Below are 12,836 nucleotides of genomic sequence, written 5' to 3' on the forward strand. Positions count from 1 at the left end.
GGGGGCTGGCAGCCTGACTGATGGACTGACTGGCTGCACTGCCGAGTTGGTTGTCTGCTGCTGAGCGGACAGAAAGCCACAGAGGCACTGAGCAGACACAAACATGCCGTTTCAGGAGGCTCATTCAATCAGTAATGATTTTCCCCGCCCTGCCGCTCTCAGTTCTCTCTCTGCATCACCCACCATGCTCCTCTGGTATTGGCTGCTCAGCTTTTCTTTCTTTTTTTACCACCTACAGATTAATGCAACAGTGAAAAGGGAAGGGAAACCAAAGCATTTACGACCATAGAAAGCTTTCTTTGGCAATGTAGTGACTATGCTGCAATAACAACATGGGTAAGAGGTAGGGCTGCAACTAATGATTATTTTCATTATCAACTCATCTGCAGGATATTTGATTTATGAATCGATGAATTGTTCGACTTAAAAAATGTCACTAAATAGTCAAACCATTCAATCCCAGTTTCTCAAAGTCCAAGGTAATGTCTTTAATGTTTTGTCTTAAACCCAAGAATCCACTTTGTTTAATAAAACTATGCAGTTATATGAGGAAGCTGGAAAAGGAGGAGCTTTTTTCAGTACTGCACGGTAGCTTGTGAATTGCACCAAGGAATTAATTAAAGTGTATCTACAGTATAATAATTAATTGCTTCTTGATTAAAGTAAATGAAGGTATAATATAAACTTAGTGAGTAAAAACTACAAAATGTGCCTCTGAGTTGTAGTGGAGGTGTATAAAGTAGCAGGAAATGAAAACAAATGTGTACAGTTCTTGATCAAATTAAACTAATTACTGTTAAACACTGAATAGGACAAAATGAAAAATATTTGAGAAACTTTCAACAGGATTTTCTGCAATTTTTTTGCAATAATAACTCCTCAATTAATCATGGATAATCAGATATTTGGTGAGTATTTTTCTTTTGAACGTCTAAATGATTACACTCATTTACATTGCAGTTCTTTACAAAGGTTTAAATTGAGTGAAGTAAGAATATGTCCTATAAAAGTATGCTTCACAGTACTAAAAGCATAGGAAACATATACACAGCAAACATATCGTTTAAATTCCTAGTGGAATGTGATACTATTCAAAATGTGTGCAGTGACGACACTGACAGGACTCGTTTCCTCTGCGCTGCTGAATGCAGTTCATTAAAGTAGTTCAATGTGAGTGAGTTCAGAGAATTATACGGCTCAATATTAAACGATGCTCATTAATATTCATCAGGGACATAATCAAGTCTTTAATGAATATTATTACTGAGTAGCACTATGATGTTATCGATAATTGGAAAGCCAAGGAGAAAATCAGCACACACAAAAAAAGGCCACAAAATAGTAGAAAGACACTGTATGTTCACATCAATGTACAACCAACACTGATGATCAGCTGGACCTGTCAAACCTCCCCAGAATCCCTGGGTCTGCTTCCACTGAAGTCCATAACCAACATTTGTGATAAATGTGCATATTTTAAAGCTGCAGTTGGTAGCTTTCATAAATGTACCTTTTGTCATTCTGATATTGTGACTGTAGTTTATGAGACTGTTACAAAATATCATGTTCCTTTGCCTCCCAGAATTTGGAATTTGGAGTCCTCTGCCAATCAGAGCAGAAGATACTCTAACGTATCTCTAGGTTTCAATCACTGCTTGTAAACCCCAATCAAAATGTGAAATGACGCAGTGCTGGTTAAACATACAACAGTAAATAAAACAGCCACAGCTAAACGATGCACTGAAATATGTTTTGTGAAAACGTTTTGTTAAGTTGCCTCTTAGCATGACTCTCTCTGTACATTTACGTTCCTCTGGTAAGCAGTCATGCTGCGTACATGTCGAGGGCTTTTATTGTGAAGGGTAAGAACAGAAGGAGGGGCGCACACGGCGTGTGCCACACGCTGTTGACAACGTGGGAGCAATAAAGAGTTTGCCGTCTTGGTGTGGACGACAGATCCTCCGTATTCTTTTTAACAACCTTCCTAAGTATAGGCACGACTCAGAGCCCTCGACCATGCTGAAGTTATGTTGACTGCAGAGTACAGTGATCCTTTACCTTAATACTTTTAGAGATTCTTTGGCTGTGATTGTTTGTTTGTATAAAATGTATTTAAGTTATGTAGTATTGAATATGTTACCAAACTGCAGCTTAAACACATGAGATCTTCAGACACACACAGACAGGTAGAATGAGCTCACCTTTAGACCAAGCAGAGCTCCTGAGTCTCGAGGCACACTTCCATCTTTCATGCGCTTGTTGAGTAAAATACGCCCTATTAGGCGATCCCCATCTTTGGACGGCTGCCACGTCACCGGGTGCTACAAGGTCAGAGCAACACACACCTATTGTTAACAACTCATCCGCTTGCATGTGATTACATTAGACCCAAGCAGACAACTGTCCATAGTGAAAAGGGTGCATGGGGAGAGCATTTATTCACTCAGGGAAGAGAGTTCACACAAACTCTGTCGCCCTCATCAATTGTTAAATGTTTTATCTAGCAACACGCTCAATTATTTACTTTTTAAAAGACGGGATATTGAATTGCTAAGAGAATCATGGACGAACTATTGATGAAGAATAACATCCAACACAACAGTGAAAGGTGTTATTTCCAGAGCTTGTGTGAACATGCCAGTGTGAAGGTGGAGTTAGCTTCATGCAGCGCCCCATGCAGAGTAAAGCAAGCAGCCCCAACCCTCCACCTCCAACCAGCTCTTCAAAGTGGAGCAGGAAGACCGGAGTCTCACTACACACAGACATACAACCATCATCAGGTGGAGGAGTGAGGGGAAAGCAAACTGTGAAAAAGGGGGGGGAAAAGGTCATCTATGATGCAAGAACAAATGAGGTAGTCCAGTTCAAAGATTAAAAAAAGAATGGAAAATAGAGCGCATGTATTAAAGCCATGAGACACAGAGAGGGTGAAATCACAGACGCGCAGTGGAAGGGAAAAAAGAAAAACATATGTTTTCATTTTTGGTGCAAAACAAATCAGTCTTCCCTGTTTTGTGTGCTTACAATCATTTAGGTTTGCTAAAGAGGTGAGTGGAAAGTTAGGCAAGGGGCGGGTTCTGTCTGGACTGGGTGCTGTGGGGGGGGGGGGGGGGGGGGGGGGGGCAGCAGAGTGAGAGGGTCGGCCCTGAGTAAAGATGTTTCCTATGACACTAAACAGGACCGCTGCAGAGCAAGAACACAACATACGGAGGAGAACGAGCATGCAACTAGGAGAGACCCACATTCCTGTGTGCCATGACAAACAGAGAGGTTGTGTGTCAATGCTAAAACTACTGTAAGATGTGTTGTTTCTGTTTGGGGAGCAAAACAGCAAGTACAAGTAGCAAGCAAAGAGGGTGCCCCCAAAAGACTTTTTCGGCAACACCGAGCAAGGTGGAGCCAAAAGTAACCGAAAAAACAAAAAAGGAACGAAATCGCAAGAGAAATCAATTTATACAAACGTCAAATAAAAATCCAAAAAACAAACATCTCACCTATTTACACTGAGTGACAGAGCAAAACAAAGACTGGATGGGTAGGTTAAAAATAATAATAACAAAATGCAGGCTAGATTGTCTTAGTACCTTCTCACTATGGCTATGCTCCTCGTTTAGGGTAGTGCTACTGCACGTATCAACTCCCGAGTCTTTAACCTGCGGTTCACACCATGCCAAGTCCTCTTCAAATGAGTGTCCCCCAAAGCGCACCATTTTCTTTTGCCTCTCAGATAAGGTGTGTGTCGGCTCGGACATAAATGTCTGCTCAATTGTTTTTCTTTTTCCCCTTTGACTGTCCCCTACAGGTGTGGGATAAAAACAGAAAGAAAACAGAAAAACAACATGCAAAGGTGTAAATAAAACGAAGGAAACATGAGATGACAAAAGACTCTGGTAGAGGGGGGGATGGGGGGGGAGAGAGACAGAGAGAGGGAGAGAGAGATGGGGGGTTAGGGAGGGACGGGAGAGGGGGGAGGTCAAGGCAGGGCTCCACATGTCTCACCAAAGACATTGGGGAGGCCTCACTGCTATGCCAAGAAGCATGGTCCCACCAATGGCCATCCAAATCTCCTGTAAGGTGGGGGGGGGAAAGGACGCACACACAAGAAAGGACATCGAGAGGGACCAGTGAGGACACAAATAACAACAGACAGTAACCGCCAGACAAACGTACACACATAATACATACATACAGAAGCAAACAAGACATCCAAACAATCATATTTGCAGACACACACACATACACACACACACACACACACACACACACACACACACACACACACACACACACACACACACACACACACACACACACACACACACACACACACACACACACACACACACACACACTCTCACATACTGTAAAACTCAAAGCTGGTCAGCATGTGAACCTCTAAGATCCCTCTGGAGAAAGAAAGACGCAGCTCAGGTCAATAACAATGTGACCACCTCCACACAGGCCGCCATTCTTCCTTTGGACATTCATTTAGGGGGCTTCGACCCTGCGTCCGCCACAGCAGGGACGGAGCCCCAGTACACGCTCTGCCAGCTCTTAACACTATACATTTGATGCTCATCTTTTCCTTGTCTTTCCTACAGGAAAGAGTAAATCCCACCATTTTGTTCAGGATTTGCACAATTGTTATCCATGAATTCATGATCTTGTGAATCTAGCTTGCCACAACAAATGGAATGTGACTGCAGATAGGAAGGGGGAGTCAAGAAACAACTGTATCAGCGACAGCAAGAAATTAGGTTTATCGAAAATGGGTTCTTCATTAAGAGAAAACCTACAACTTCCAAATTACACTGATCTGGAAAATGCCATATTTTGAATGATGTGTTACTACCTTGATGCATCACAAGATAAAATGCAACAAGATCTGGGAGGCTAAGGAACAAAGCTACAACTATGTCCAGGCACACTAATGGCTACTTCATGCAACTGTAATACAGGTGTGTATTTCCTTACATTTCATCAAAGATGCAAACACAATCAGAAAGGAGTTCTAATCAAAAATTAAGAAGAATAGTTCAACTAATATTTATATGTCCACTGAAACAACATATTTAACAACAATCTCTAAAAGCTCTTTATAGATGCCTAAGTTTAAATCAGCAGACAACTAACATTTTGCTCAAACAAAGTAAAGTGCTATCTTATCATACAGTAGCTGCATCTGTGGGCGGGAGCAGAGCAGAGCACCACTCTAATGTGTTTAACTGGGGATTCAGGTTGCAATGCCACACACCCTTAACTGACCTCAATCTAAAGTGCACCAGGGAGAGCTTTTAAAGATGAGGCTCTGATTGCAACTTCTGGAGCAGCACTAGTGGACAGCCTGGAGAAGATACAGGCTGGGCAAACTGCTTTAATGTTATTACAGGATGGAGGTTTCTGGGACATGTCTTTTAACTTTTTTTATTTTCTCATCAATCCAGCTGACGGCTTAGTGTAGATCTGACGACTCCAACATCGTTGGCCTCCTCTCCAACGAGGACGACAGGGAGTACAGGGAGCTGACGCAGGACTTCACCTTCTGGTGCCAGAGGAACCAGCTGAACGCAGCGAAGACCAAGGAGCTGGTGGTGGATTTCAGACGGCGCCAACACCTCCCCCCCCGACACCAGTGAACATCCAAGGAGCGGACATTGAGATTGTGAAATCTTACAAATACCTGGGTGTTCATCTGAACAATAAACTGGACTGGACTGATCATTCTGCTGCTCTGTACAAGAAGGGACAGAGCAGACTCTTTCTGCTGAGGAGACTGAGGTCTTTCTGGGTGCAGGGGGCACTCCTTCAGACATGTTATGACTCTGTTGTGGCATCAGCCATTTTCTATGGTGTGGCCTGCTGGGGCAGCAGCTTCTCGGCTGCTGACAGGAAGAGACTGAACAGACTGGTAAGGAAGGCCAGCTCTGTCCTGGGGAGTCCTCTGGACACTGTGGAGGAGGTGGGAGACAGGAGAATGGCAGCCAAGCTGTCCTCCCTGCTGGACAATGTGTCCCACCCCTTCCAGGACACCCTGTCCTCACTGTGCAGCTCCTTCAGCGATAGGCTGCTGCACCCCCGCTGTCTCACGGAGAGATACCGCAGGTCTTTCCTTCCTGCAGCGGTCAGACTATACAACCAGCACAGCCCCTTGTAGACCCCCCCCCCCTCCCCTACACACACCACAACACAGACTATATCACCCCTTGCTGCTGAATACCAATCAACTATGTGCAATATGTGCAATATATATATGCCGTTAATAACTGTGTAATTGGCTGCTAAATCCTTAGAACCGTTACAAGGTGTGTTTTTTGCATTTTGTATTTTGTAAATTGTGTAACTTGCTGCTGTTAAATACCATCAAACTATGTGCAATATGTGCAATATGTGCAATATATACATTATATACATATGACATTAATAACTGTGTAATATATACCTGGCTGCTAAATCCTAAGAACTGTTGCAGGATTTGTATTTTGAAAAGTATTTTTTTTTACTTTATTTTTGTATTATATTTTTTATTATATCACAACTTAGTACTTTTTTGAACATATGTAACATTAAGCTGTCTGTGGCTCTTTGCTGCTGTAACGATGCAAATGTCCCCTCTGTGGGACTAATAAAGGTATTCAGATTCTGATGCTGATGTTGGTTAGCTTACAGAGTGAACCAACACCTCTAAACCGATTTCTTGCTGCAGATGTGATGCTTAGGTCAACCCTGGAAGAGATGACAGATATTTGATGAGATCAATTCACATTATTTCTTCTGTTGGAGACTGAGAGCTACATATGCAAAACCAACCTGTTCAGAGAGAGCACATTCAATTTGATTCAGAGGCTTAAAAAAAAGTCAAGCTAATTAGAATACAAGAAAGATATTAAATCTGAATGTGGTGTTTAGAAAATCGAGGTAAAGGGGAATAAAGGTTTGTCCTGAGACCTGAGTGTGTGACATAAATCTGTTTTTAACACCTTGTTATTTAGGGAAAAGGACATTCATAGTTATTTGATGACTCAAAGTACAGTTAACGAATGTGTACTGTTGTTGATATGTTGCTTGCTTGCATGTATGTATGTAGGGAAAGGAAGGTTATCTGAAAACCCTGCACTTGTTCAGCCTGTGCACTTCCCCTGCAAAGAGCTGTATAACTTAATGGATCTACACAGGCAGGCCTCCTTCAAGCATTATCTTGCTGAGGATTCAATCTCAAGGAAAACAGCGAACTCTGATGGAAAGGCATACAAATAGCCTACATATGCGTCTGAATGCAAAAGAGGAGGCGGTGGTGGAGGGGGGGATTACAAGGGTAAAAAAGGAAGGGATTTTCAGAACAGAAAAAGCCGCATAGAATAAGAACACTGTGTAAAGTTGTGCCACTGTGAATAAATATAGCCCCATTTGTGAGTCTTCTAACTTGGCTGATGTTAGGACAAAACATTCTCACCAAAAAGATATTTCTTTATGGCATAAATAATGTTTTGAACAATTTAAGTTTTTCCTTTTGGCGTTGTCCATTGTTAATCCTAGTATGAATGAGAAGATGTAACCTAGCAAATGAGTTGCTAATGTTTAGCGATACTATTAAAAACAACTTAATTGGAAATAAATTAAAACATATTGAGAAGAAAAAGCACAACTGAAAAAAATCACTGGCCTTATCCGTCTGGATCAATATGGTGTTCGTATCTTGCTTTTATTTTATTATATAACAACTTACTTTGTCTCCTGGTACAACCGGCCAATTGTGTCTAATATGGCCTCTGATTTCTTACCTTGCATGATTCTTTTTTTTCTTGCCTCGTTAATATATGTGGAACTATCTTCTAATAAAGTCACATTTTGTGTCTATTCTTGATTTGGCATATATTTTGTAGCATAATTCTACCTAGCTTTTGAGTCTATTGTGCAATATAGTTCCAGTTGTGTACTTTCATTTTCACAATGCACATCATTATTATTTGACTTTGCACTTTCTGGTGATGTTAAACGTATTAACCTCCAGCATCAAGGACTTTTTTATTAATATCCACATTCAAACCAACCAGAGTCATTTCCACACTTACAATTGTATCATATTCAAAGTTGCAAGGTCAGTCGGAGCCAAACAAACCGTCCTCCTTCCCTCCCTGCTCTTTCTCTAAGCTATCACTATCCATCCGTCAGTGCAGGGGAGTGCTAAAACGACTTACTGTACACAGTTATGCACTGTGATAAAACATTATGGGTGTCTCCAGACAGGCTTTGCCCTCCGTGGCCCTCTAACCAACAGCTGACAACAGTGATTACCCTCTTTGCCTCCCAGCTGCTATCCTGTCAGCAGCACAAACTCCAGAGCCCAGTTCAGCGCCGTGCACACTCTCCATTGAACGAGTCACTTGCCCTAATGTGGCCATGATAGTCCAAACAGCTTGAGGCCTGCATTTATGATCAAGGAGGGAAACATCATGTAGATCACCTTCAGGTAAGACAGTGGGATGGTTGCATATATTTGGGTACCTTAAAAGCCTTACAAAAAGGGCAAATGTAATTTACTTTGCTCAGATTGCACACAAATAATTCCTTGATTTTGTATGTTAAAGAGATTCTTATAAATGAAAATGCACATCCCACTGTTGTATGAAAAGACACACAATACATCCCAATATATAAAAACGCAAGCCATGTATCATGATTTGTATTGTATCGCCTGATTCTTGCCAATAGAGAGCTCCCATTGTTAAAACAGTGTGATGTTAGCATTTTATATATTTAAATGTGGTTTAAAAGCAAATTCCTTGTGTGTTTAAACATACCAGGCAATAAACTCGATCTGATTCGGATTTATTTGTCAATTTAGAGCTATGGATAAACATTTAGATACACAGCTTATCTCAAGGTCATCGATAGTTTCCCCCTCCACCTGTACCTGTCCTCCCATCATACTCCTCCACCTCCCCCAGGCCCATCGATGTCAGTCAAAAATAATTTGAGTAGGTGTAAACATGGAGGTACGCCGCCCTTTCTTTCCCTGAAGCTTTATTAACAGTGGCATGACACAATTGGGCACTGATCCCCGGCGAGGCACAGCGTGGTTTTTCAGGAAGCAGGAAACTCATCATGGCCATAAATTGTGAGCATCAGCAGTCTGCGGTGGGCCTGCCGATCCGCCCGGACTCCGAGGCTCCGGAAAGTGCTGACTCAGGGCCGAGGAGGAGCGCAGGCAGTGGTGGAGTTCACCAGCAGCAGGCTCTCCATCACTTTGACAGCTCAATAAAAACCAGTGTAAACTATTAATTGGATCATTAATTATTGATGCTGTTTTTACTACAATTCGAGAGGCGAGAGCAGAAAAGAGGCCGGGGTGAAACTGTGTGTGTTTTAACATAGTCACCAAACTGGGAAGTGTACAGTGTCATGTAAAACCCCTGGGAGGCAGGTCTTAAAACGTATAACCTCAAACAAAACACCTGTATCTAACTTCTACTAGTAAGGAGAGAAAACTCTAGTTCTACCGGTTAAGGTATAAAAGGTGACATTGTTAAGAATATTCTAACATCCACACTTCAGAACACACACTGAAAAAACGGAAACTGTATTAGGTTAGTTGAAAGCAATAATATAAAGTTGAACCAATTTTTTTATTAAACTTAATATTATTGCTAGGGCCGGGACTCGATTAAAAAAATTAATCTAATTAATTAGAGGCTTTGTAATTAATTAATCGAAATTAATCGCATTTTTAATCACATATAAATATTTGACCTAAGAACAGTGAGAAGCAATTTTTTTCACATGGATTTTAGTATACCATTAGGCGCATTCACACCGCAGTACTTTTCCCACAAAGGTTCATGAGAATTTAGTTCATGAGAACTCTTTGAACCTGGGGGTGGATTAGGCAAATGAAGCCGCTGACGTCACTTGTTCTTCTTCTTTGGGTTTACTGGCAGGCCGCAAACCACTTCACGGCGTATACTGCCGCCCAAAGTCCCCGGCCGGAAGTCCCCGGAGTTGGGGACTGGCTTCAGTAGAAGCTGCTGGGAGTCCCAGCAGCCTTCCGAGTAAATCGCCAGAACGCCGACACCTCCTCATCTCCACCGCTCCCATGTTTTATTTTGTGTTGCCATAAGTTAGTCTCTCTGCGTTTCTGCGCTGGGCTAATGCTAATGCTAATAATGCTAATGCGAGGATAATAAAATGGCGGCTTCACAAAACTTTTTGGGAGTTTTACGGGGCGTGGTTTGCAATCCGCCCAGCCAATCAGAAATATAGCTCTTTTCTCACAAGAGAGCCGCTCGAAAGTCCCTGCTCTCTAGCAGCTCTCTGCTCTCTAGCAGGGACTTTCGTACGGGTAAAAAGGTTCTCATGAACTAATTTTAGTTCCGGCTCTTTTTGGTGTGAACGCGATAAAAGAGGCTAACGTCCACGCTAGCTTCCACGCTAGCTGCTATATGTTTTGCATTGAGGTGATACTTGAGGCTTGATGTGCTGCGGTGATATGCGAATTCCTTTTTGCATAATTTGCACACAACCGTGCTCTTATCGACGCTTCCATCCGTCCGTTTTTTAAAACAACATTTCCCACTGTTGTTCACTGTGGTTTGTTGTTGTCTGAAGTCATGAACGTTAGTTGGTGCTCCAGTATAATCGGTACGCCTGAAACTCATCCAGTGAGAAACGTTCCGCGGTGCAAAAATAAGTGCGATTAAAATGCGTTAATTTTTTTTTAACGCGTTAATTTTTGTGTAATTAATTAATCTTAATTAACGCGTTAAAGTCCCGGCCCTAATTATTGCTTTCAACTAACCTGATACAGTCATGTGAAATCTGTTGACATGATACATCTAATTAGTGTGAACGGTTCAGTTTTTTCAGTGCAGACCACAAACCCAACAAACCTATGGAGGTGGAAAAACTGCTCACAAAAGCCTTTAGTAGGATGTAACTTAGGCTGTCCCTACACAATGTCCACCTCTCTGCCGTAGTTAGCCGGCCTCTCCTTTTCTGTTTGTTCGGCACTATTATGAGACGGCATGTCGGGGGAATCAATAAGGAGGAAAACACAGGGAGAGGACCGTCGTGATAAATCAGTCTCCAGTGCTCGCAGGCACGAGCCAGGCTCATTACAGCTGGCACACCCTCTCTCCTCGGGTCTCCGCCTCTCCTTAGTCTCATCTCCTTCTCCATCCACTAAGCACCCCCCCTCCTGCCTCCCTCCTAAGGGTGTCGGAGATATGAGGGCATGGCATGCACCCTGCTCAGCCGGCTGTTACACACCCATTTGCCGCACAAACTACGCGGACGTGCCACATATGGCCAAATGGTGCTTTCTGCCCTTTATCTCCACTCTTTCCTCTTCTGGCCAGACATGAACAAAAATGCGGTGTTCTTTGCTTTGCTGTCTGGATGTTTGATGTCATGTCACTCTCTTTATGCGTATCAGAGAGTGCTAGGTTTGCATGTTCACAGAGGGAAATAAAATCCCAATTGGTGTCTTTTTAGGAACATAAAAAAACAACACCTGCGCAACTCGGTTCCGCTAAAGTACATCTAAGCCTTTTCCACACTCATGCTGAATGTTTCCATGTGTAAACTCTATGTACAACAAACACTGCCTGATCTTTCTTTATGGCTGTTAGAATCTCACATGCCCACATACTGTATGGAGCCAGGAGTTTTGGACCTCTCTCTGTTATGTAATTACATTTTGGCAGAGTGCAACAAAGCTGGTTTTAAAATAAATGGTTCAGTAGAGTTTTCTGAACCAGTTATCAGAGTCCTTGCATGCACCATAAACTAGCAACCTTAATTATGTCATAAATTAATCAAAGTGTCAATTATAACTAAGGGCCAATGATAGCTCCACATTAAGCGCTGTCTGTAAATGTTCTGTGGTTTGCTATACTTATTCAGGTCAATAGTCCAGCTTTCCTGTGTGTTTTCCCCTCTCTCCTATACACAGCCTGACCTGTGGAGGAGGCAGACAGAAGCAGACAGAAACAACAGAAACTCTGACCCTGCAAACAGCCGACTCTTCTACCTATTTTGGTTCCATCATGGCTACCTGGAAACCTGGAAACTCCCACATCAATAATGTAGAGCTAGTGCTGGGCTGCTTCCCTAAGTAAGGAGAAGAGTTACATAATAGAGCAGACCGACTGAATTCCTCCCCTCTCCTCTAGATTAAACATGTTGAGCGTGTGGCAGGCGCTTTGGTCTAGTGTAGCAACCTGCTACTGTACTTTCTTCCTTTCTGTTTTTTTAATCCTCCATTTGTCAACTGCGCCTCATGCTTACATTTTGCTTAGTGTTTTTAACATTTTTAGAGTAAAGACTTCTGTAATTAAGGGTTTGACCACAAAATCAATTTGTAATTACGACAACTGTCAAGCAGGTGGAGCAGTCAAGAAGCTAACAGCCTAACAATTGCTTTTGATGTTGATCTATGCAAAGTGGCATTTCATTCAGTCACTCTGACTGTTTGCTTGCCAGTGCGTGTTTATACACTTGGACAAGTGCATTTGATGCTCCAAGCAGGTAGCGCATTTCCCATGAGCCATCTCATTTCTTTTTTTACTTGTTGTAGTTAGACAGCAAGGCAGGCATGCTGAGCCTTAACCTAGCTAACCGCATGACATTATCTTTTCACCCATACGACCACATCTGTTTCTAACCTCAATCTGAAAAACAGGAGAGTTTTTAAATTAGCACCACTACAAAAGGCAGGAGACCAAGATGTTCTCTTACCTAAGCACCCGGTAAAAGTTGTAAAACCGTCGCAACTTTAAATCTAGGGAAAGATCATGGTTTAGGTAAAAAGATATATATATATAGCTTGTGAATGGGTATAT

At 42.3% G+C, this 12,836-nt stretch overlaps 1 protein-coding gene across 39 annotated transcripts in view; it reads right to left on the bottom strand.

Moving 5' to 3' along the window:
* The window catches only part of rims2a (regulating synaptic membrane exocytosis 2a), a 172,623-nt gene that overhangs the window by 67,497 nt on the left and 92,290 nt on the right, over positions 1-12,836 (bottom strand). For 34 of the 39 annotated variants that reach the window (XM_034229151.1, XM_034229009.1, XM_034228994.1 and 31 more), the window contains 2 exons: positions 3,585-3,796; positions 2,202-2,321 (listed from right to left, as the gene is read on the bottom strand). In XM_034229151.1, the coding sequence (XP_034085042.1) occupies positions 2,202-2,321; positions 3,585-3,796 (332 nt within the window). Of the gene's footprint in view, positions 1-2,201; positions 2,322-3,584; positions 3,797-3,999; positions 4,068-12,836 lie in introns of all 39 variants that reach the window. The other 5 variants (XM_034229056.1, XM_034229019.1, XM_034229131.1 and 2 more) reach the window with 1 other exon arrangement.

Source organism: Gymnodraco acuticeps, unplaced genomic scaffold (assembly GCF_902827175.1).
Source record: "Gymnodraco acuticeps unplaced genomic scaffold, fGymAcu1.1, whole genome shotgun sequence".
In the NCBI taxonomy this organism is placed as follows: domain Eukaryota; kingdom Metazoa; phylum Chordata; class Actinopteri; order Perciformes; family Bathydraconidae; genus Gymnodraco; species Gymnodraco acuticeps.